This window comes from Cibotium barometz, chromosome 26 (genome assembly GCF_041138505.1).
Source record: "Cibotium barometz isolate CiBa-2024 chromosome 26, ASM4113850v1, whole genome shotgun sequence".
NCBI classification, from domain to species: domain Eukaryota; kingdom Viridiplantae; phylum Streptophyta; class Polypodiopsida; order Cyatheales; family Cibotiaceae; genus Cibotium; species Cibotium barometz.
The window spans coordinates 47,189,600-47,212,461 of NC_141071.1; the positions used below are offsets into that span (position 1 = coordinate 47,189,600).

Consider the following 22,862-nt stretch of genomic DNA (forward strand, 5'->3'; position numbering starts at 1 on the left):
ATGGCCCTATTGATATCAAAACAACACAATGTCATCGACTATTTGGGCATGCACATGTGAGGTAATTCTTGTATATATTTTCTAGGGAGTTGGAAGCATGGCACCCCACACATGAATATGAAGAAAAAACTACTCCCAACCACAAGGGACAAGTCCAAAGCGTACCCCACGAAGAGTAGGAAAAAATATCAATTTATTGCCATGTCTCTCTACATTTTGAGCAAATTGGGGACAATCCTCCTTCCCATGCTCAAAGGCTTTAGCCTTCTCTACCCGTGCTCCTCAACTATGGCCCTATTGATATCAAAACAACACGTCGACTATTTGGGCATGCACATGTGAGGTAATACTTGTATATATTTTCTAGGGAGTTGGAAGGCATGGCACCCCCCACATGAACATGAAGAAAAAGCTACTCCCAACAACAAGGGACAAGTCCAAAGAGTACCCCACGAAGCGTAAGGTAAAATATCAATTTATTAGAAAGTATGTGCTGATCATGAGGCTTAGCATTTAGGAGAGAAGTCAAAAGAGAGGCAAATAATGAATAGTCTAGTGACGTATGAGAGAAGTCAAATAGTGAGGAATAGTAAGTGACTGCGCCTTCTAGAAGCGTTGTCTCTACTAATACTTACGTAGGACGGACACTGCTAGAGAGAATACTGTATTTCTGTTGATTCTAATGCATTAAGAAAACGGCCAAGCTCTTATTTTAAGAACATGCATTTTAGTGGTAAACCTTGTCTTTAGTATACATTGTGCTATTGATGCTTTGATTTCTAGCACTCGCGTATGATGAGGAAAACAAAGGCCGACAGCTCTTTTCACTACGTCGTTTTTGCCGCGCTTATCTATTTCCAAGTTTGAACCATCCGGCCGTTCAACAGGCGGACTGGACATTGGGGGCTCTTCATCGTGACTTTATGGCACCTTCCGGAGCAATCATTGGAGATTGCACGTGTATAAAGAGAGGCGCACCCTGTCCAGCTAAAATAGCTCGCTCGCAACACCATTCAATCTTAGCCATCCGAGCTCATTACCACACACACAGATGGCTCCCAACCTTGTAAGTTATAGCTGCCGCGCCTTCTGCTTTCTGCTGCTGCTGCTCGTGGGCGCGCTGCAGGTTGCGAGTGTCCACGCCGCCTCCGGCCACCCGCGCTGGAAAATGATGCCGGCCAACTTGTCGGAGCCTTCGCTAGAGTACTACGTGCAGGTGGTGGTGGGAACCCCGTACACGGGAGTCCTCGTCGAGCCCCTCAACAGCAGCGTCACCAACAGCTTCGGCGATACGGAGCTCTTCGCCTTCAACCTGACGGAGGGCACCGACAGCTCCTCCAAGTCGCTGGGCTTCGTCCGCGGCTACACCGTGCAGGTCAGTTACACCTCCACCAGCCACGAGGTGGAGGTTGAGGTGGTCTCCTACGACGATGGCTTCGTAAACGGCACCATCAGCCTGCAGGGCCTCGTCAACCTCGCCACCAACGAGATCTCCGTGGTTGGTGGCACGGGCGCCTTCCGGGGCGTGCGCGGCTACGCCATCATCTCCATGATCAATGCCAATGTTTACCACCACTCGGTCTACTTCCTCTAAAATCGCTAGCCAAACAACTATACCTGACTACAACACAACAGTAATGATGTGCTTCACACTGTTTTGTCCCCTCGGAGCCCAATAATCTTCTTATGCCTTTATTGTCTGTAGATTCTGAGCCCAATAAACTTCTTCTGCCGTTGCTATCTGTGCATTATCTAAAGAAAGAGCACCCTAATCTTTGAGATTAAAATCTATAGACCCCCCTAATCTTTGAGATTAAATTCTATTTAAGAAAGCTCCATAGTTCCTTTTAAAAAAATGAGGTCTTCTTTAATTCCAGTCGTAAATACGAATTTCACCTGACCACATGCACCATGCTACTCACCACACACATCCACCCGAGTACAAAAGGGGATACCATCTTTCTAAATATTGGTCACTTTGTAGGTAGGTTGGACAAGCTAGGGGACGAAGCCTCCGGGGGGTGTACTTTTACGAAGACCTACATACAATGTGCCCATTTTCTGTGAATTTCAACTTAATAAAATGAGTCCCCTTTTTTCTTTATAAACTTAAAGAGTTTTCTTTCCAAAATGCCATTTAGATGCCCCTATATAAGTAGATTTTAGTATTTTTTCTCAAAATCTTGGTTTGAAAAACCCCTCCTAATGATTTCACGTAGTAGACTTACATATTCTCTGAATTGAACCCCACGAGGACGAACCCTACAAGTTAGTCAGTCGGTCGATTGGACCCTACACAGATTTGGTAGAACTGGGCAGCATCACAAGTTGAATTACCATCTTTGATATTCATGGCAAACCATTATCCCATTGCCTTGATCCAAAGCATGAGCTTGAAGGGAAAGCATTGCACACTAGTGTCCACTGCGCTTTAACAGATCACACCTACCTCTCCATGAAAGTTCTTTCCTACAATAATCCATCATTTGTATGCCTACACACACATGTATCAATAGATTTAACTAATTGGCATAAGCAATTTTGATGGACTACCATCATATGTATTGAATCTATAGATTATCACACTCTCATTGTGGTAATAAGATCTTCATGCTACATTGGCAACAATGAGATCTTCATGCTAACACTTGTAATAAAACAAGATTACAATTAATCAAATATGATTAATACTGCATTGACTAAAAAATAAAAACCTTTTTCAAACTCTAATCATCCCATGTACTTTGTAAATAATGAGATTCTGATACCACATATGGTATGTCATTTATAAAGTAGTGTACTCTTAGACGAGTGGATTCTTCCCCCACTCCCTTACCTAGTCACAAACAAGTATTTCACCCAACTACACACACACAGGCCTAGTGTGACACCTTATTCGGTACCCTCACCACACACACACACACACACACACACACACACACTCGAGCACCACAAGGGGATACCACCCTTCCAAATATTGGCCACATTTAAGGCAATGGAAAAGCCTTGAGACGAATCCAACTGCAAGTTAGTTGCTTAGCGAAAAGGAGGGGACACCATGCACAGTCGAAACTGGCTGCAAAAGAAAAAGGAGAACCAAGAAAACAATGCCGCAAAAGTAAGCCTAGACAAATCACAGGAGGTAAATCTAGGGGATGGAATTTAAGAAGAAAAGCATGTGAAAATCAGACTCCACTTGGAAGAAGAATTCAAATAGGAATTGGTGTCCTTACTGAAGGAATACTAAGACGTCTTTGCATGGTCCTATGAAGACGTGGAGGGCATTGGCCCTAAATTCTTCTAGCAAAGCATCAACTTAAAAGAGGGGGTCATACTTGTCAGGCAGCAGAGGTACAGAATAAACCCAAATTATGAAAAGAAAGTCAAAGAAAAAATTGACATACCATTGAGGGTGGGTTTCATTGCACTAGTAGAAAAAGATGGTTGGATATCTCCCGTTGTAGTGGTTCCCAAAATAAATATAAAAATTAGAATATGTGTGGATTACCACAAGTTGAATGCCGCAACAAAATCAGATCCCTTTACACTTCCATTCACGGACTTCTTGCTTAATGAAGTAGCCAAAAAGGAGATGTACTTCTTTTTGGATGGTTTCAGTGGGTACAACCAAGTGAAGATGGCCTCGAAAGATAGGGAGAAAACCGCCTTAATCACTAAGTGGGGTGTCTTTGTGTGACAACTGTTATGATATTTGGCTTAAAAAATGCACTTGCCACCTTCCAAAGAATGGTGCAAGAAATCTTCTATGACTACTTGACGGACTTCATGAAAGATTTTGTGGATGATTTCAGTGTGTCTGGAGATAAGGAGAAACACATCTATCATTTGAGGTTGTGTTTGCAAAGATGTAGAGATACAAGGCTAAAGTTGAATCTGGCCAAGTGTGTCTTTGTAGTAAAATCCGAAACGCTGCTAGGTCACATTGTGTCAGTTGGCCATAGATTCAGCTAAGGTGGAGGCCATATCCAAAATGTTTGCTTCCCATAACATTAAACAGCTTAAAGATTTCTTGGTAAGGTGAAGGGGCATGTAAGATTTTTGAAATACTTGGCACATGTAGCTTATCCAATATATGCACTTACTAAAAAGGATGCCAAATATGAATAGAGCTCGGAATGCCAGAAGGCATTCCATTGGCTAAAGAGAATGGTGTCATCTTCACTAGTAATGATCGATCCAAAATGGAATCTAATGTTCCATGTCTATGCAGATGCTTTAGATAAAGCAGTAAGTAGCGCACTAATGTAGGAGAAATAAAAAGGTTATATGTACATTATGGGAGCAAAACCCACAAGAGAGGAAAGGGACTTTAGCACAACAGAGCGTGAAGCTCTTTCCATGATCTTCACTGTAAACAAGTTCCGACACTCTCTTGGGAAACTAATTTGTTTTCCATGTGGATCATAAAGCCCTTATCTATCTGGTGAAGAACAAAGACTTTCTGGTAAGGAAAATGGCAAGATGGATGCTCCTACTTCAAGAATTTGAGTTCACCATTCAGCACACACCTAGAAATGAAAATTTTTCCAGACTAGATTTCAGAGAACATGCCTTGGAGGGTGTAGAAGATCAACTCCTGGATGCTAACTTATTCACAGTAGATAGCAGCACAACCGAAGTAGAAGAAAATTGATATTATGACATGATGTAATTTTTGGAACATGGGTCTTTTTTGGACGGATATACTACTCACAGGAAGAAGAAAATCTCCCTAAGGAGAAAAAATGTCACCATGATTATTGGGCAACTCTACAAAAGAAGCATAGACAAGATTCTACACAGATGTGTTTCAAACCATGAGCAGCAAGCAATGTCAAAAGAAGAATACTGCAGCATCACCAGAGGACACGTGGGCGGTGAAATAACAACCCGAAAAATTTTGCTAGCGGACCTATGGTGGCTAACCATCATGAGAGATGCCAACACAGAAGTAAAGAATTGCGATGTTTGTCTAGCGAATGGGTCAACCCACAGATTCCAATAGGCTTCCCATCTCACCTATACTACGGCTATCACGATTCATGAAGTGGTGGGTATAGGATTTTGTGGGACCAATCAAGCCACCCACAAAAGACAGTAGATGTGAATACATCATAGTAGCAACAAATTACTTCACCAAGTGGCCGAAAGCTAAGGCTATGAGAAACTCTACAGAAGAGGTGGTGAAGTTTCCTTTCACAAAGACATCATTGCCAGCCATGGATTGGCCTATCGAAATAGGCAATGACCAAGGCACACATTTCATGAATAAAGTAATGAAAGGATTGATGGAAAGATACCTAATCAATCATAAGAAGTCATCACCTTACTACCTAGAGTGCAACGGCTATGTGGAATCGACCAACAAGGTGCTGACCAAAATTCTAAAGAAAATCATAAATGCTAACAAAAATAATTGGGACCAGAAGCTAGATGCTGCCCTATGGGAATCATTCAAAGTGTCGACTGGGCAAACACAATTTAAGCTGGTTTATGGTTTGGAAGAAGTCATGCCTATGGAATTTGGGGTACCCAGACTGAGAGTGGCCATTCAGAAGAAGCTTCCAATGGAAGAATCCCGAAAGCATAGAAGATAGAAACTCCTAGACTTGGAGGAAGAAAGGCAAATCAACTCTTTAAAAGAAGAGATAGTGCGATGGAGAAGAAAGGCTTGGACTAATAGGCATCTCAAGCACATAAGTTTTAAGAAAGAAGACCTTGTATTAGTCTACAATGCTAAGTTGGGACCTCACCCATGAAAATTCAAGATCTGATGGATAGGACCATTCTTAGTGAAAGACCCGGTCAGCTATACAGAATGCCTTCGACTTAGAAAACTTAGATGGTACACCTTTTCCAAAAATAGTGAATGGCTTCAAAATGAGGAAATACAAAGGCTAGCCAGGGGAAATCACATCGAAAAATTAAGAAGTGGAAGGTTAGGAGCCGATCGTCTGGATCATATGCTGTGGCATGTTCTCACTAGTAGACTTGGATGCGAAAGTCTCAAAAAATCACAAAGCTCTAGAAGGGTGGCTAGTACGCAAGGATGGCCAGATTGCAAAAGCCCTAATCACTGCAAAACCAATCAGAGCCTAGACAACAAGAAAGCAAGTGACCAAGTGTACGCCAGCCCGAGCCACGTTAACAACTCAAAAGGCGACATAAGCAACTACATCATGAAGGACATGTGTCACAACATCATTAAAAATCCACTTGCATCAATGGCAAGGTGGAAGACAACAAAAATGCTTTAATAGCATTAAACCAAGGCGGTGGGCATGATGTAAATTAAAGGGCAACATCACATCGAAAATGGGGAAGGAGAAAATGAAAACAACCCAAAAAAGGAAGCAAAAAAAGAGAAAAATCATAAAAAAGAACACAAACACACACGTTCACATTTTTATCTCTTTCTCGAAACACTCTCACCCATCTGCAACACACTCTTTGAAGACAACATCATGCCGAAGATCAACAAGATGCTTAGGCTCGACAAAAGGCCAAAGAAAAGCCTATCCATGCCCATGCTCATCCCTAACATGAGGAAGAAAGAACATCGGGAGTGGGCAAGGAGGTGTGGGTTTGGGGATCATTCTATCGTGTTGCTGGTTTCTGGTTCTTCTAATTCCCAGCATTCTAATTATTGGACTAATTTTGATTTCCAAAATTTTGGAAATTCTGATTCTGCAGATCCTTGGTTTTTTCCTCTACCATAGTTTCGATCTTTTTTCTGCATATTATGCCCTACTTGAAACTTGGAATCTATAGAAAGTTCATATCTACATGGAATACCTAAGTTTTGAAAACCTTGAGGATGATGTCCAGTAGGAATTAACCTTGATTTTGCAACCTTTACAGTTGATTGTATGTTTCCATCCTTTCAAAATTCTTAGCTTTGGATAGAGCATCTGAGAAATCCTGTGATCATGTTCCCTTTATAACGTAAAGGAGGTCCTCCTTCAAGCCCTCTATAAATTTGTGAGTAAGAGCCTCACCTGACTTCAGGTGCATACTTATGCAAAAGAAGGAACTTCTCCTTGTACTCATCAACCAAAAGATCGTGTTTTCTCTCTTGGACTTGCTTGAAATTGTAAAATTCCCTCTTCTTTTCCAAATAGTAATGAGAGGAGAACAATACCTCTTTTTTGCAGCAGCTCGAAATTTAGCCTAGGTAATTGGTTCGGTTGGTTTCTTTCAAATCTATACATGGGAATAATGAAATTTTAGCCTTTCCCTCCTCATCAAATTCTCGAAGGGCAAAGAAATCCTCCAATTCTTCAAGCCAAGCCTCAAGATCCTCACCTGTCTTCTTTTCACCACCATCAAATTTTGAGAGTTTTGCTTTCTTGAAAACCTACTTTAAGGAAGATTTGGCAATATCTTCCTATGCTTTAGCTCTTTTTCAAATTTCTACTTTGCGATTAACATCGGGAGGATCTCTACATAAATCCCTGCAGCACTCAAATCACTCTCATTTTGATTTGAAGGGCTGGCTACTATTTTTTCTTTAGCTTTGTTGATTATGCGGTCAATAGTTTAATAAGTTGAGCCTACTCAGCCAACCTTTAATGAATTGCATTACTATCAATCATCTTTCAAGCACGATCAAGGATGCGACCACTCTGATACCACTCGTGAGGCTTTAGCTCAATAATCAGAATACAATTCAAGAAAATATAATTTGCACAAAGTTTTTTAGGCGCATAAAGAGAACAATTTCGTATATAATCAAGAAATCTTACAACAATTTGATATGAAACACTCTTGGAGGAAAGAGTTTGAACCACCCAACCACCGCCGAGCTATTTCACTCACACTCTCACTCTCATGAAAAACTCGCACTCTCAATTGCTTCGTTGATTTTATGTGTATTCTTCTTCTTTCATGTTGAAAACCGAAAGTAGCCCTCTTTGGAGCGTTCTTGATCCGTGTGCAATTTTTGGTGATGTTGCCCTTTTTGGAAAAAGGGTATTTAGGAAGCTTTCTTCACACGCGGTCATCATTCCCATGAGATTATGTTTTTTTCTACTTTTATTTTTAACATTGGGAAAACATCCCTTTCTAAGGGTGCACCACTCGCACCTCGGTTATCCGATAAGGATGCTCAATAGCTCATCTCAAACATTCCATTCTCCTCTTTGACTTTATATCTCTTGGTCAGAGGCTAAATCTTTGTTCTCGACCTCCGTTTACAACTTGCAATGTCTCAACACTAGAATCTAGGCACATTTTTAGCACAAAACCACTAAAAACCCACTTTGGAGTCACCAAACGGATGTGAAATAATGTGAATCACAAAATTTTCACTCGAGCAAAGTTGTTCTATGTACAAAACGGAAAATTTATCTCATACAAAACTTCTCCTGATTCCACCTTACCTAATCAAAACTCACCTACAAAAATGGCAACACAAAATTTTGTCAGAACACACTAGATGCCCTAAAAAAACATTCTACACACTTTCTACAACATGAATATATGAAAAACATTTATATGAAATTATGAAGCATCACAATATTAGGTGACAGCTACGTTGTGAAGCTTGATAGTAGGATGTGGAGAAACGGTCATCCATGGAGGGTATGGGAAACTCCTGGGATCACATAATCCTTTCTCCCCTTATCTTGCTTCCTCCAAGGGAGAATGACACTATGGCGAAAGGCCAAGGCTATCAAATCATGTATCTAGCCCAAAATCTTCTTCTCATCCTCATTTTGGATGATGGCCCCCTCATCATCCACAAGATATGGTTACCCCTCTCTACATGGCGTACAAGAAGTAGTGTGGGTGGGTGTAACCTCAATAGATGGGGCGGCTATAGATGGTCCTCCAGAAGCATGATGAGAAGGTGCAGCCTGGGGTGTGTTTTGTACGGATGTGGAGACATGGGATCCATGATACCGAGAAGGTCGCCATGCGTGGGAGGCACCGGAGGGGGGGAATGGTGTCACCACAACATCCCCATGACCTCTGCTCTCGATCTCTCCGTCTCATGAGGAAGAGACGGACGCTTCTAACCTAGAGTCCGAAGCTTGCTAAGTGGAGCAAGAAAGAGAGACTCCAAGCTCAGAAGCTTCTCTATGTTGTTGCTCGGGAGTCATTCAGGCCATAAATGCCTGATACTCCTCCTCAGTGAGAGGTACAGCCATATGATCTAGAGAAAACCACACGTGAATAGTAGACATGCTTGTGGCTTAGACATGTGATTAGGCTCTATTCATGCATGTATGTATGCCTATGGGCATAGAGTCTAAGAATGGAGGCTAAGATATCCATGTTCTATGCATGTATAGAGTCATGGGCATCCATGCCTCTATTCTTAGGCTCTATGCATGCATATGCCTCTATCCATGCACAGAGCCATGGGAACCCATGCATCCATTCTTACGCTCTATGCATGCATAGAGCCATGGGCATGCATGCATGCCCATGGCCATAGTCATGACTCCATGCATATAGCTATGGACATGCATGCATGCATAGAGCCATGCCTCTACGTTTAGGCCATGGGCATCTATGGATGGCTATGGCTATGGCTATGCCCAAAAAATAAGGAACTTGAAAAAAAAAGAGTAAGAGAGGGTTTGGAGCATACCTTGGAGAGAGTGGAGAGAGAGAGGAAGCAAAAACATCTTCTATTGGCCTTGTCCAAGGTCCTTGACAAGTACAAGGCTAAGAATATGGTTGTGTTCTTACGGCCACTTATGGATGAGCTTCAAGTTTTATGGGATGGAATCCCCATTTATGACATGAGCACGCCTCGAAATACACAAGCACACATTAAGGGAATTTTAATGTAGACAATGCATGACTTTCCTGGTTATGGAGAGTTCTCAGGTAATGTATATTTTCCTGGTTATGGAGAGTTCTCAGGTAATGTATATTTTCTTAATGGAAATATATGTTTTCTTAATACAAATGTATGTTCTATTGAAATTTTCTCAATGATTCTTAGGGCTTGTGACTAGTGGATATCATGCTTGTCCTAATTTACGGACCAATGTTGAACGTAAGGAGATCAGAAGCCTTAAAGATAATGATATATCAAGGACAAAAAATCTTTCTCCCTCAACTAGATCATGATGTAAGAGAAGGATCTCTTGGACGACCACCAAGGCCAATGAAAGCAAGCGATTTGAAAGCACTATGGTTAGAGGATAGGGGTACATATTTGCTATTTCATTAGGGAAAATGTGGACTCATTTTTGGGTCCTCTAAGGAATGCCAAGTCATCATTCTATTACGAAAGGGGGATCATGGATAACTCTATCCATAGTACCTCAAAACTATATCATGTAGCATATCATTGGAAAGATCTTGATGAGAGGATTCTAACACACCAACCTCCAACAAATTTTGAGTTTTTATGCTCAAGTTATGGCCTCCCCACCAAAAAGTAACCTCAAAAATTCCGTAAACGGAAGCCTCACCTTCATTGGTCTCTTTATGGAATATTCCCTAGAATCTCAAAGAGCTTAAAAGGCCCAAAAGTGAGTCCAAATTTTCCCTAATGGGTATGAAAAGGCTTTCTATTCTACATGACCTCCCATATTGGGATTATTTATTGATTAATCACCTCTTAGATCCCATGCACATATTTAAAAATGTAGGGAGTCTAATATGGGACCATCTCTTGGGGCGAAGGATAGTAGATCTGCACGTGAAGACCTTAGGGAAGCCAGCATCATGGAAAGATATTGGGCAAGAGTACATGGAGATGGGAGGATTGAATTACCTAAGGTCCCTTAAATCCTTACCAAAAAGGAACAGAAAAGGGTGAAGGGGGTTATTTCCTCATTTGGTACTCCTACAAGACACATGCATTGCCTTCGTGGTACATTTATAAAGAACCACAAGCTTAGTGTTCTAAAATCACATGACTGGCACAAATTTCTCCAGGTAAATTCTAATTCTTTGATGATATTCTAAATATTTGATTACTATAACTTTCTTATTTGAGCTTGTGAAAAAATTCTTACACAACAATTTGTTGCCTGTAGTTTGTTTTACCGGTGGCAATTCGTGATTTCTCAACTCCTGACCGCCCTTCAACCATATACAAGTTTTCATCCCTTGTTCAATGGATTTCACAAAAGGAGATTCCCATTTCTTCCATCGAACAAGCCAAGCTTAACTCAATCAAAGTAGTTTGTCTTCTTGAGAAGTACTTTTTGACAAGCATCCTAACAATCCAACTGCATCTACTAGTATATGTGGTGGACAAAATATCTTTAGTAGGTATTGTACATAGCCTTGGATGTTCTCCTTGGAAATATTCATGAAAACTCTTAAAGGTTTTATGAGGCAAAGAGCAAGACCTGAGGGAGCATGGCTGAGGGGTGGCTAATACAAGTGTCACTAGTGTACATTTCTAAGTTCCTTGGTTGAAAGGACGAGGGTATTCCTATGTTGTGTCGACAAATAAGGACAATGAGAAGATGGTTGGTGAGGTACCTCATACTAAGATGTTGATATCAACATGAGCTAACACTCACAAGGCACCTGCATGACCGTTCAACATTTACATCACTGGGCGGGTATTGTAGCTGACACCAACATATCTTTGCCAGAGATTCTATAGCTGGACTACACCGACTAGTCCACACCTATCCACTCCTCTTTGCGTGTTTACATTATGTGTGTTAGTCACTTTATCTTCATTGTAGACCTCTTTTGTTGTGTGAAGAAGAAGAAGAAGTTTTAGTCTCTCACCTTATGTGTTCTCTTCTAAGGTTTGTGTGAGTGTGTGTGTGCTTTTTGCAAGAGCTCAAGCTCTCTTCTCCCCTAAATTTTTTCATGGTATCAGAGCCTCGTTCATGCTAAGGGCTGAGCGGTGAGAAAGAGAAGCACAGGAAGCGGTATGAGGGTAAGAGCTTTATCTACTCTTCCCCCTTTGTGTTGGCTACTACACCTTTGTCGACAGCTCTTCGACAGGCAGAACTGACAAACGAACTCTGATTGAGGAGCTTTCTTCACCCCAGAGCAATGATACATGGCAACTATTCTAATTGTTGGACCAACTTTTTAAGTCCAAATCGCGTTTCAAGCACGTTTGGACCTCCGTTTTTCAGTTCATAGGCACTACAGGTAAGTTTCCATTCTCTGCATAACTCTTTTTTTGAAACTATAGGAAGAGAGATTGGTTGTTTAGACACTGTGTGTACTACAAAGAGGTCTCAAAGTTGCCATTGGGTGTATGTATGCAAATTGAGGTCACAGGTTATGACAGTTTGGGTGCAGTATGGTACTGTTGTAGAGAATACAACAGTTTGTGCAAGTCAAACAAGAGCACTATTTTTTGTAAATTTGTGTTGTAGACAAGATGTCGAATGATAGAATAAATTAGATTGTTGCAGAGAAGCTTAACAAGAACAACCTCCATTCTTGGAGGTTTATATTGAAAAATTTCCTGATGGAAAAAGGTTACTGGGCAGTGGGACTACATTTAAGGTGAAGATAAGGAGGCACCAAAGATTAATCCAATTGTTTTAGATATAAAAGAATTAAAGGATTGGAATCAAGGAGAAAAAAGAAAAGTCATGTATTGGCTTTCTATCAGTATACAAGACACCATGATTGGGCATATACAAGATGCCAAGTCACTTAAGGAGGCATGGGACACATTGGTGAAGTTGTATGAAACTAACACCAAGGCACGAAAGATTCAATTGAAGAATGAGCTTCATACTGTGGAGAAGAAAAATATGTCTGTGAATGATTATTCTTTGAAGATCATGGGCATTGTGGAATCTCTTACATCAATTGGTGTTTCTATTGATGATGAGATGATAAGGTGGAAGTGTGTCTACGTAGTCTCAGGCCATAATACAAGGTGTTCAAGACGTCTATTCAGACTCGGGAGAACATTTCCAACTTCACACATTTGGTGTTAATGCTGATCATTGAAGAGAAGAACTTGGGTGAAGATCAAGAGTCTTCACAAAACAAAAACACTTCAGAGCAACAGGCCTTCTACACAATTACAGGTAGAGGACGAGGTAGAGGTCATGGACATGGCCAAGGTGGTGGTGGCTGAACAGGTAATCAGAATTATGGTCCGCATCAGCAATAATCCCAAGATTCGCAACAATAACACATAGGTGGAGGAGGCGAGTTTAGAGGCAAGGCAAGTCAAAGAGGTTTTGGTAATTGGCAAAGGCAGCAGAATGATACACGAGGTTGTTTTTACTGTGGTAAGCTTGGACATGTGCAAGCAGATTGCTATAAGAAGCGGAGCGACATGTGAAATGGAAAAGTGTAGCAAAACAACTTTGCTTCCTCTCTTAAAAATAATGAGGATAATGAGACGTTGTTTGTTATATGCAACATGTGGTTAATGCTGTGTTCGGAAGTGATGTAGCAGCATGTAAGCATGATGTAACATCTAGCCTTCTTTTAAAAGTACAACTAAACCATCAATAATACAACCCATTTTTGAAAATGCTATATCTTTTAGTTGTATGGTTGTAGAGAATAGAAGAAGATGGAAGAAAATTCATCCATCCATCTCTCTCGTGTGTGTTGAACTCTCTTATGTGTGTATACGTGTGTGTGTTTTCTTGCAAGGAACTTAAGGTCTCTCTCTCCCCTGCATTCTCTTTATGGTATCAGAGCTCTCGCTCATTGAGATCTAGGCAAGCAAGCAAGCAAGGAAGCAGAACATGAGCAAGAGAATTATCATCTCTTTCCCTTCTTAGTTCAGGTACAACACCCCTCAATAGCTCTGGGAGTTACACATCTCTGATTGAGGAGTTGTCTTCATGGGCTTGGAGGTTCTTGTATAGTACGGAGTAGTTTATACTAAAGATTTGTGACTAGATTCGTGTTTTGGGTGCATTTCAGTCTTTGTTCTTTCATCACTGCAAGGTATTTTTGGTAGTTTTGGGAAGTTCTGGTTGAGAACTGTTTCTGGTCGAAATTTGGTTTTTCTACAGTGTAGCGATGCATTTTGAGAGTGCAAACAATGTTTGCCCATGTATTGTCAACATTGGGTGTATGTACATGTACTCTAGTCAGATCTTGTGACCTATAGGTTGTGCTGAAGTATCGCTTCCAGCAATCATAAAAGATACTATTGTGTAATAGGTTGCATATAGAAATTGTCCTGTTGGAGTTTTTTTATTATTGCAAGAAAACATGTCTGACGGAATCAATTATATTGTGAGTAAAAAGTTATAAAATAATAACCTCCATGCCTCGAAGTTCAGAATGGCCAATTTCCTGATGGGTAAAGGATTTTGGGACTATGTGGAAGTAGACAACAATGAGGAGCCTCGAGAGTTGTCTAAAGAGAATGCCACTTTAGTAGATTTAAAGGTATTCAAGGATTGGAATCAAGGTGCAAGTAAAGGTATGTATTGGATTCCAATTAACATCACGAACACGATGATAGAATACATATAGGATGCCAACCCTCAAGTTGCATGGCAGAACCTGGTGCAGATGTTCAAGACTAACACAAAGGCAAGGAAATTACAGCTAAAACAAGAGTTGCATACTATGGAAAACAGAATCATGTTCAATGAGTATGATTTAAAGATCAAGGGCATTACTGAATCCCTTGGGTCTATTAATGTATCGGTGGAAGATGATGAGTTGGTGAGTGTTTGTTTGAATGGACTTGGCAAAGTGTCTCCATTATCGCACTCAGGAAGAATATTCCCAACTTTCAGGATTTGGTGTCTATGCTAATCATAGACAAAAAGTCTTTAGGTGAGGAATCTTATTCACAAACCAAGAACACATCAAAAAATTCGTTCTACTCTAATTCATGTAGAGGCAGAGGTAGAGGTCGTGGTGATCAAGGCCAAAGTTGTGGCCAACAAGGAAATCAAAATTATGGACAAGAGTGCAATGATTCACAGGTAGAAGTAATCATACAAAGGTGAAGAGGCCAGTCAAGAGGCAAGGCAAGCCAAAGAGGTCGAGGTGGTTGGCAAATAAATTTGAATGCAAATATTATAGAGTGCTATTATTATGGCAAACTAGGGCACATGGTAGAGGACTACTATAAAAAGTAAAATGACATCAAAAGTGGAAAGTTGTAGCAAGGTAACTATGCATCATCTAGTAAACAGGGAGGTGATAACAGAAGTGAGTAGCTGTTTATGATGCAACATATGCTCAGTTCCATAATGCAAGATGTGTCAGGATCTCAAGATACATGGTATGTCGATTCTAGCACCTCTAACCACATGACCAGTCATGTTAGGTGGTTTAGAAACATGCAAAAAATAGAAAAACCAGGTTATGTAAAAATAGTGATGATATTGCGCATCCCATCACGCATTGCGCATGTTGATAAAGTTTCATTATTTATGTAAGATGAAAAAATAAACTACTTTTAAAATGTACCTCATGTTCCAAATATTACAAAGAACATGGTTTTTGTTTAACAGATGGTTGAGTATTTCCTGTTGGTGTGGAAAGCCAACGGGCACCATTATTCATATTAACATATTACAAACAAAAAGCATAAATGAATATCAGAAGTAAACAAAAGACAAGTAATCGGCAAACCATTAGTATCTGTGTATATTGATTCTTCTCTCTAAATCATACATATGCTTGCACTTTGCGCCATAGGATGTTAATAGTTTTGTTACAAATTGACACACACTTCTACCATGCCAATTTAATAATAATTAAGCATAAATGCATAACTATTCTCATTGGATAACTATAACTAAGGGTGACCGTGGTTAATACCTAGCACATTCGATGGGGGTAGTCCACCTCTCGTGGATGAACCCACATGATGATCAGGATAGGTAATAATATAACTAAATTCTATAACTTCTTGAATAAAATTCTCCTAAAATCCTAATCTAGTTCTATCTAATGGGTATCTAAAATATACATCTTTAATATGGGTGCATGAAGGAGCTTGCCTATAAGACTGAAATTGAGAATGTAACTAATTCAAAGAAAACAATAATGAAATTTTAAATTTTCGGCTTCTGAATGATTTTCAGTCTATTTTGCCCGCCTTTGGCTGGTTACTCTGTCCATATAGTGAGCTAATGCCACCTCATCTCTCTATGCTCGAGTTGAACCCTTTGAAGATTGACGTTTGTGTGTGGGTTCTTTGTATCTACTTGGGCACTCTGCACTTTGTTGTCATTTTAGAGTAGCTTGTTAAGGATCCACCCGAAGGTTGTTGGTTAAGAGGCAGCACATCCCTACTAAAGTGTGCCACGATTCTCTGCACTATGTGCCTGTTGGGAGGGGAGGGGTAAATTGTGGGAAACAAAAGTGTCCAGTTCTTTCATTATATAAACTGCACATCGCTGCATCTCCCTCTCTATAACTTTTACTGAATTTCTAAGTTGGCCTATCTTGTCTTCACTTCTATTGACATATTCTTTATGAGCATTTTGCAAGCATTGAAATTCTTCTTCATATGATTCTAGCTTCTTCATTTTATCTTTGAGCTTTGTAGAATCAACGCTTTTTCCCACAGTTTATTTATTCTGGACAAATTAGATATTTTATCATCTTCCAGATGAGTGTTACGCTCTTTTAGCTAATTGATTTGCCAGTTTTCATGCTTCAACTTCATTTTAAATTGCTCGACATTATGATGAAATGCTTGGGCTTGCTCCTGAATTATAATTTATTGCATCTATAGTTAAGTTAATGTTGGATCTTCAGATGGGCTTTCCTGTTCGCCCTTAACTTTTAGATCGTTAGAGGTTTGGCCTTGATCCTTCTGTGTGACTTATTCTACTAGTTGGTCCACCTCCTCCACTGGAACCTCCTACGTCGGATTCATCATTTGGCTAATGTTGGAGCTCATCCGGGTGGCAAGTTATCTTAATAATATTTTTAAATTATTCAATGTTCTTGGCATATAAGCTATCCATAAGCTCCCAGAGTGGAGCTTCATAGGCATCTGCTTCACTTACTGCTGATAGCTCATACACCTCTGCATCATCATTTGCTTTAAGAGCACTGACTCTGCTTTGGAGAACTTGCAAGGTTTCTCGATCTGCTTTTCCTTGGGCCTCATGTTGCTACCTCACAAAAATCTGCTCGCTTAAGAGATGTTCGCTTTTGTAGCTCAACATTTGTGTTTTTTTGTTACATATCTTGGATTTGTTGGTGCATCTGCACTTTATCTTGCTTTGCCTATGATATCTCCTTGGCTTAGAGCTCAATTATATTTCTGAAATGTACCTACTCTTTCTCTAGAGTTTGGACCTTTTGTTGAACTACAAAAAGGTTTCTCACGTCTTCTTTGGATTTTTGTAGCTCCTCCCTCGTTCCATTCCATGCTGAAGGGCTATCATCTTTTTTGTACACTGTGATATGCATCTATAGGCATTTTGCAACATTACTAGATTGATTTCTTCCATAGTATCGAAAAAAATATTGGAGTGGCGCTCCTTTGTGTTCTAGCTGGATAAGGAAGAACAAATCCTTTGCCATATTCTTTCCTTGGTTGCTCCTCTTGAGCTCCTTCTGGCAGTAGCATCAGTGTCTTCGTGTAGCACCATCAATGTCTTCATGCACTTGATTCTTCGTGTCTTTATGCATAAATTCTAAGGCACCTACCAACTAAGCTATGTGAGGACTCTCCATGCTTTCCAAAATTTCATGATGAATGAATTGAATGTATATACACCAATCTTGGTATTTTAATTTGGCCCAATACTTTTGAGTTCTACCTTCAGTTCACTGATATATGATTCATTCCCAAGCAACTAGTTTTCCTGCACATGCATACATATATAGGCCCATCGATTAAGAACCTAAAATGTAATTTGTTTTGCACCTCTTTGAGATTTTATTCCTTTGTTACACCTTGTGGGAATTCCACTGCGCCTTCCAATGACAACCCGAATATTTGAGAGACATACTGTATAGTAAATGTTATGCTACCTTATGCTAGTTTGATGACATTTACTACAATACGCGAGGGGAATAACAATATTTCTTAGTAATATCAAGGCTTTTGAGATGTCAAAGACTTATGTATCTATACGCTTAGTAGCAAAATGGCGCTACTCATCAGTAGCATTATTTTGCTACTTGTTGTTGGTAGTGACCATAGTAGAAAAATTTTGTTGTTTTGCTACCCAACAGCAGCAGCGAAATCTTGCTACTTTAGTAGCGACAATAATAATGAGATTTCACTAATATTCTCGCTGCATAAAATTCCAGAGAGTTATTGAGTGTTGATTTTAAGTTATATATGTCACATACATAAAGAAAATTATTATAGTTTTAAAAAACATCCATCATAACCCTTAGAGCCACGTTTCAAGCTAAAAAATGTAGATAGTTGAAAACTTTTGAAGGGAAACAATGTCAAGATCATGGATCTATCCCATCTTATAAAAGTTCCACATGTGTTGCTTCATCAATTTCTATATCTAATGGAAGCTCAACGAAAAGATGTGGTCCCATATCAATATTACTATTATTATCCAATGAAGCATTGTCATGATTACGGCGGTGACTCATTATCTACTTCGGACAAGATAAGGGGAGAAAGGATTATGTGATCTTCACGCTTCACCAGGATTTTCCCATACCCTCCATGGATGACCATTTCTCCACATCCTACTATCAAGCTTCACAACGTAACTCACCTAATATTGTGATGCTTCATAACTTCATATAAATGTTTTTTCATAAATTCATCTTGTAGAAAGTGTGTAGAATGTTTTGTTAGGACATCTAGTGTGTTCTGACAAAATTTTGTGTTGCCATTTTCAGCTAGTTGCCATTTTTGTAGGTGCGTTTTGATTAGGTTAGAGGTGGAATTAGGAGAAGTTTTATATGAGAGAAATTTTCCATTTTGTACATAGATTAACTTTGCTCGAGTGAAAATTTTGTGATTCACATTATTTCACATCTGTTTGGTGACTCCAAAGTGGGTTTTTAGTGGTTTTGTGCTAAAAATGTGCCTAGATTTTAGTGTTGAGACATTACAAGTCCTAAACGGAGGTCGAGAACAAAGATTTAGCCTCTGACGAAGAGATATAAAGTCAAAGAGGAGGATGGAATGTTTGAGATGAGCTATTGAGCATCCTTATCGGATCACCGAGGTGTGAGTGGTGCACCCTGAGAAAGGGATGTTTTCCCAGTGTAAAAAATAAAATTAGAAAAAAACATAATCTCATGGGAATGATGACCGCGTGTGAAGAAAGCTTCCTGAGTACACTTTTTCCAAAAAGGGCAACATCGCCAAAAATTGCACACGGATCAAGAAAGCTCCAGAGAGGGCTACTTTTGGTTTTCAACATGAAAGAAGAAGAATACACATAAAATCGAAGAAGCAATTGAGAGTGTGAGTTTTTCATGAGAGTAAGATTGCAAGTGAGATAGCTCGGTGGTGGTCGAGTGGTGCAAACTCTTTCCTCCAAGAGTGCTTCATATCAAATTGTTGTAAGATTTCTTGATTATATACAAAATTGTTCTCTTTATGCCTCAAAAAATTTGTGCAAATTATATTTTCTTGAATTGTATTGTGATTATTGAGCTAAAGCCTCAGAAGTGGTATCAGAGTGGTAGCATCCTTGATCGTGCTTGAAAGATGATCGATAGTAATGCAATTCATCAAAGGTTGGCTGAGTAGGCTCAACTTATTAAACGATTGACCACATAATCAAACAAAGCTAAAGAAAAAATAGTAGCGGGCCCTTCAAATCAAAACGAGAGTGATTTGACTGCTATGAGGATTTATGTAGAGATCCTCCCGATGTTAATTGCAAAGTACAAATTTGAAAAAGAGCTAAAGCATAGGAAGATATTGCCAAATCTTCCTTAAAGTAGGTTTTCAAGAAATTAAATCTCTCAAAATTTGATGTGGTGAAAAGAAGACAGGCGAGGATGTTGAGGCTTGGCTTGAAGAATTGGAGGACTTCTTTGCCCTTCGAGAATTTGATGGAAAGGCTAAAATTTCATTAGTCCCATTTATAGATTCGGAAGAAACCAACCAAACCAATTACCTAGGCTGAATTCCAAGAGGTATTGTTCTCCTCATTACTATTTGGAAAAGAAGAGGGAGTTTTACGATTTCAAGCAGGTCCAAGAGAGAAAACATGATCTTTTTGTTGATGAGTACAAGGAGAAGTTCCTTCCTTTGCATAAGTATGCACTTGAAGCCTCGGGTGAGGCTCTTACTCACAAATTTATAGAGGGCTTGAAAGAGCACCTCCTTTACGTGATAAAGGGAACATGATCATGGGATTTCTTAGATGCTCTATCCAAAACTGAGAATTTTGAAAGGATGGAAACATACAATCAACAAAAGGTTGCAAAATCAAGGTTTATTCCTACTGGACATCATCCTCAAGGTTTTCAAAACTTAGGTATTCCATGTAGATATGAAGTTTCTATAGATTCCAAGTTTCAAGGAGGGTATAGTATGCAGCAAAAAGATCGAAACTATGATAGTGGAAAAAACCAAGGATCTGCACCCTATAATCAATAGGGTAGGCAAGAACCAAAATTTTGAAAATTTTGAAAATCAAAATCAGTCCAATAATTAGAATGCTAGGAATTAGAAGAACCAGAAACCAGCAACACGACAAAATGATCCCCAGTTCATTGAGCAAGCAAGGAGGCTCGGGTTATGCTTTAGATGTGGGGAACATGGATATCACACATTTGAGTGTTTACCTCACATAGATGAGTTGTTAAGTCAACTAAGTGGGTCCTCTATCTTTACCAAGATTGACTTGCAATCTGGATACCATCAAATTTGCATCAGAGAAGCAGACATTCCTAAGATTGAATTTAGGACTCGGTATAGGAATTATGAGTTCATTGTTCTTCCTTTTGGATTGACTAATGCACCTACTACTTTCATGTGTTTAATGAATAATGTGTTTTGTGAATATTTGGATGATTTCATTCTTGTATTCTTAGATGATATTTTTGTGAATTCAAAGAATGGAAAAGATTATTAAAATTATCTTAGGAAAACACTTCAAAAGTTGCGGGATCACAAGTTGTATGGAAAGATGAGCAAGTGTTTCTTTGCTAAGGACAAGATTGTGTATTAAGGCCATGCCATTTAAGGAGGGTATCCACATAGCTATTGAAAAGATTAAAGTGATTATGGAATGGCCTAGACCCATATGTGTGACATATGTGAGAAGCTTAATAGGATTGGCACAATTCAAGAGAAAACACATAAGAAACTTTTCTAAGATAGCTTCTCCATTGACCGCGATCTCACCAAACAAGAAAAAATGTTCAGGTGGGATGAAAGATGTCAAGTATATTTTGACACTTTAAAAGCTAAGGTTGCTAAGAACTATGTTTTGAAAATACAAAAAATGGAGAAACCTTTTGTAGTAACTTATGATGCTAGTGGAACACAAATTGGGTGTGCTCTCTCAAGATGGATGAGTAGTGGAATATGCGTCAAGGAAACTAGTGATATAGACTCTACCATTGTATAATGTATTTGGCACACATTTGTTAATTCTAATCTAGTGAGTTTGTGTGCTCTCATACTTCTCTATCTTGTGTGTGTGCATTGCTACAACCCTAACCCTAATTCCAACAAGAATTGACCTTATTCTATCCGCATTTTAAAAATATTATGGTAGCTCTATATCAGCCTTCAACGTGGAAAACATCACATGTGAGGGGCAATTGCCCAAGCTGCCAGGTCGGTGGATCATCGGATGGGAGACGTCTCAGACAAGCAGCAACACAAAGAAGCTGCAGGATCCTTGAATGCTACCAAGGTGACTTTCATGTTCGTTTGAGGATGACATAGATGATGAGGAAGAGTGGAAAAAAAATTACCAAGAAATCCAGCAAAAAGAGAAAGTACATGATAGATGAAGAAATGCTACCGAACTCGAGGAGGTCAAGAAGCAAAAGACTGAAGAAGAAAGAAAAAGAGAACTGGAAGAGAGATAGAAGCAGGAAACTATAAGAACAATAGAAAAAGAGAGAAGAAGCAGCTCAAAAGGGAAAGACGCCCACAAGAATAGAGCTGATCAGACTAGCAGAACTACGACCCTGGGTGGCAACACTGGTGGAGAAGGTGTAAGAAGGCCCAAGTCAGAGAGACAAATTACCCGAAAACCTGGAGGTAGAACTTCCCAGCCAGCACCTACACATGGACAAAGAGCTAATGACCATGGCCTAGAAAATTCTCTCACACACTCTCTCTTCAATGGTGGAGGAGTATGAAACAAAGGCCTTGAGAATAATTAATCAGCTGAGTGCACTGAATCATAAATAGTATGGAATGTTAATGAGTGCCAAAACTAAAACCAAGGAACTAGAGAGCAAGTCACAGTTAATGGCACAACAACACGAGGGGTTATAGAAGAAGATTGCTATGGCTCTAAAAGGTCCCTAGTAGACCAAAAGGAGGTAAGTGAGGGAAAGATCAGAACCCTCATTAATAAAACGTGTTTGCTCCAAGCTCAGATAGAAAGGCTGCGAGAAGAGTTAGAAGAGGAAAGAAATCCAGCAAAAGTTTGGGCAACATAGTCTAAGGAGGATTAAAGGATTAAGCTCAGATAGAAAGGCTGCGAGAAGAGTTAGAAGAGGAAAGAAATCCAGCAAAAGTTTGGGCAACTCAGTCCAAGGATTAAAGGATTAAGTGCTAGACAACACAACAAAATTAGCAGTCACCCAGTCAGAAGCACAAACCTTGAAAAACCAAGAAGAAGAGGAAGTTCTATGCCTTCAGCTACATGTCAAAGCAGCCATGATTAAGATAGCAATGACCAGACTCAGTAAAGTATGGGATCAGGTGCTACAAGCCTTGAAAAAATTCCAAGCAGAGATGTCTTGTAAGACCCAATAGGTCATTCATGAACTGGTTGACAATGATGATGAAGATGGGAAGAAATAGCAACAACATCAACAACATCAAC

At 39.6% G+C, this 22,862-nt stretch overlaps 1 protein-coding gene across 1 annotated transcript; it reads left to right on the plus strand.

Annotated features, from left to right (window-relative positions):
* The first annotated feature begins 1,010 nt into the window (after positions 1 to 1,010).
* Positions 1,011 to 1,851, plus strand: LOC147624041 (pterocarpan synthase 1-like). Its single transcript, XM_086820927.1, has one exon. The coding sequence runs from the start codon at positions 1,052 to 1,054 to the stop codon at positions 1,592 to 1,594; it is 543 nt and encodes a 180-aa protein (XP_086677053.1). The 5' UTR covers positions 1,011 to 1,051; the 3' UTR covers positions 1,595 to 1,851.
* Positions 1,852 to 22,862: the final 21,011 nt, after the last annotated feature.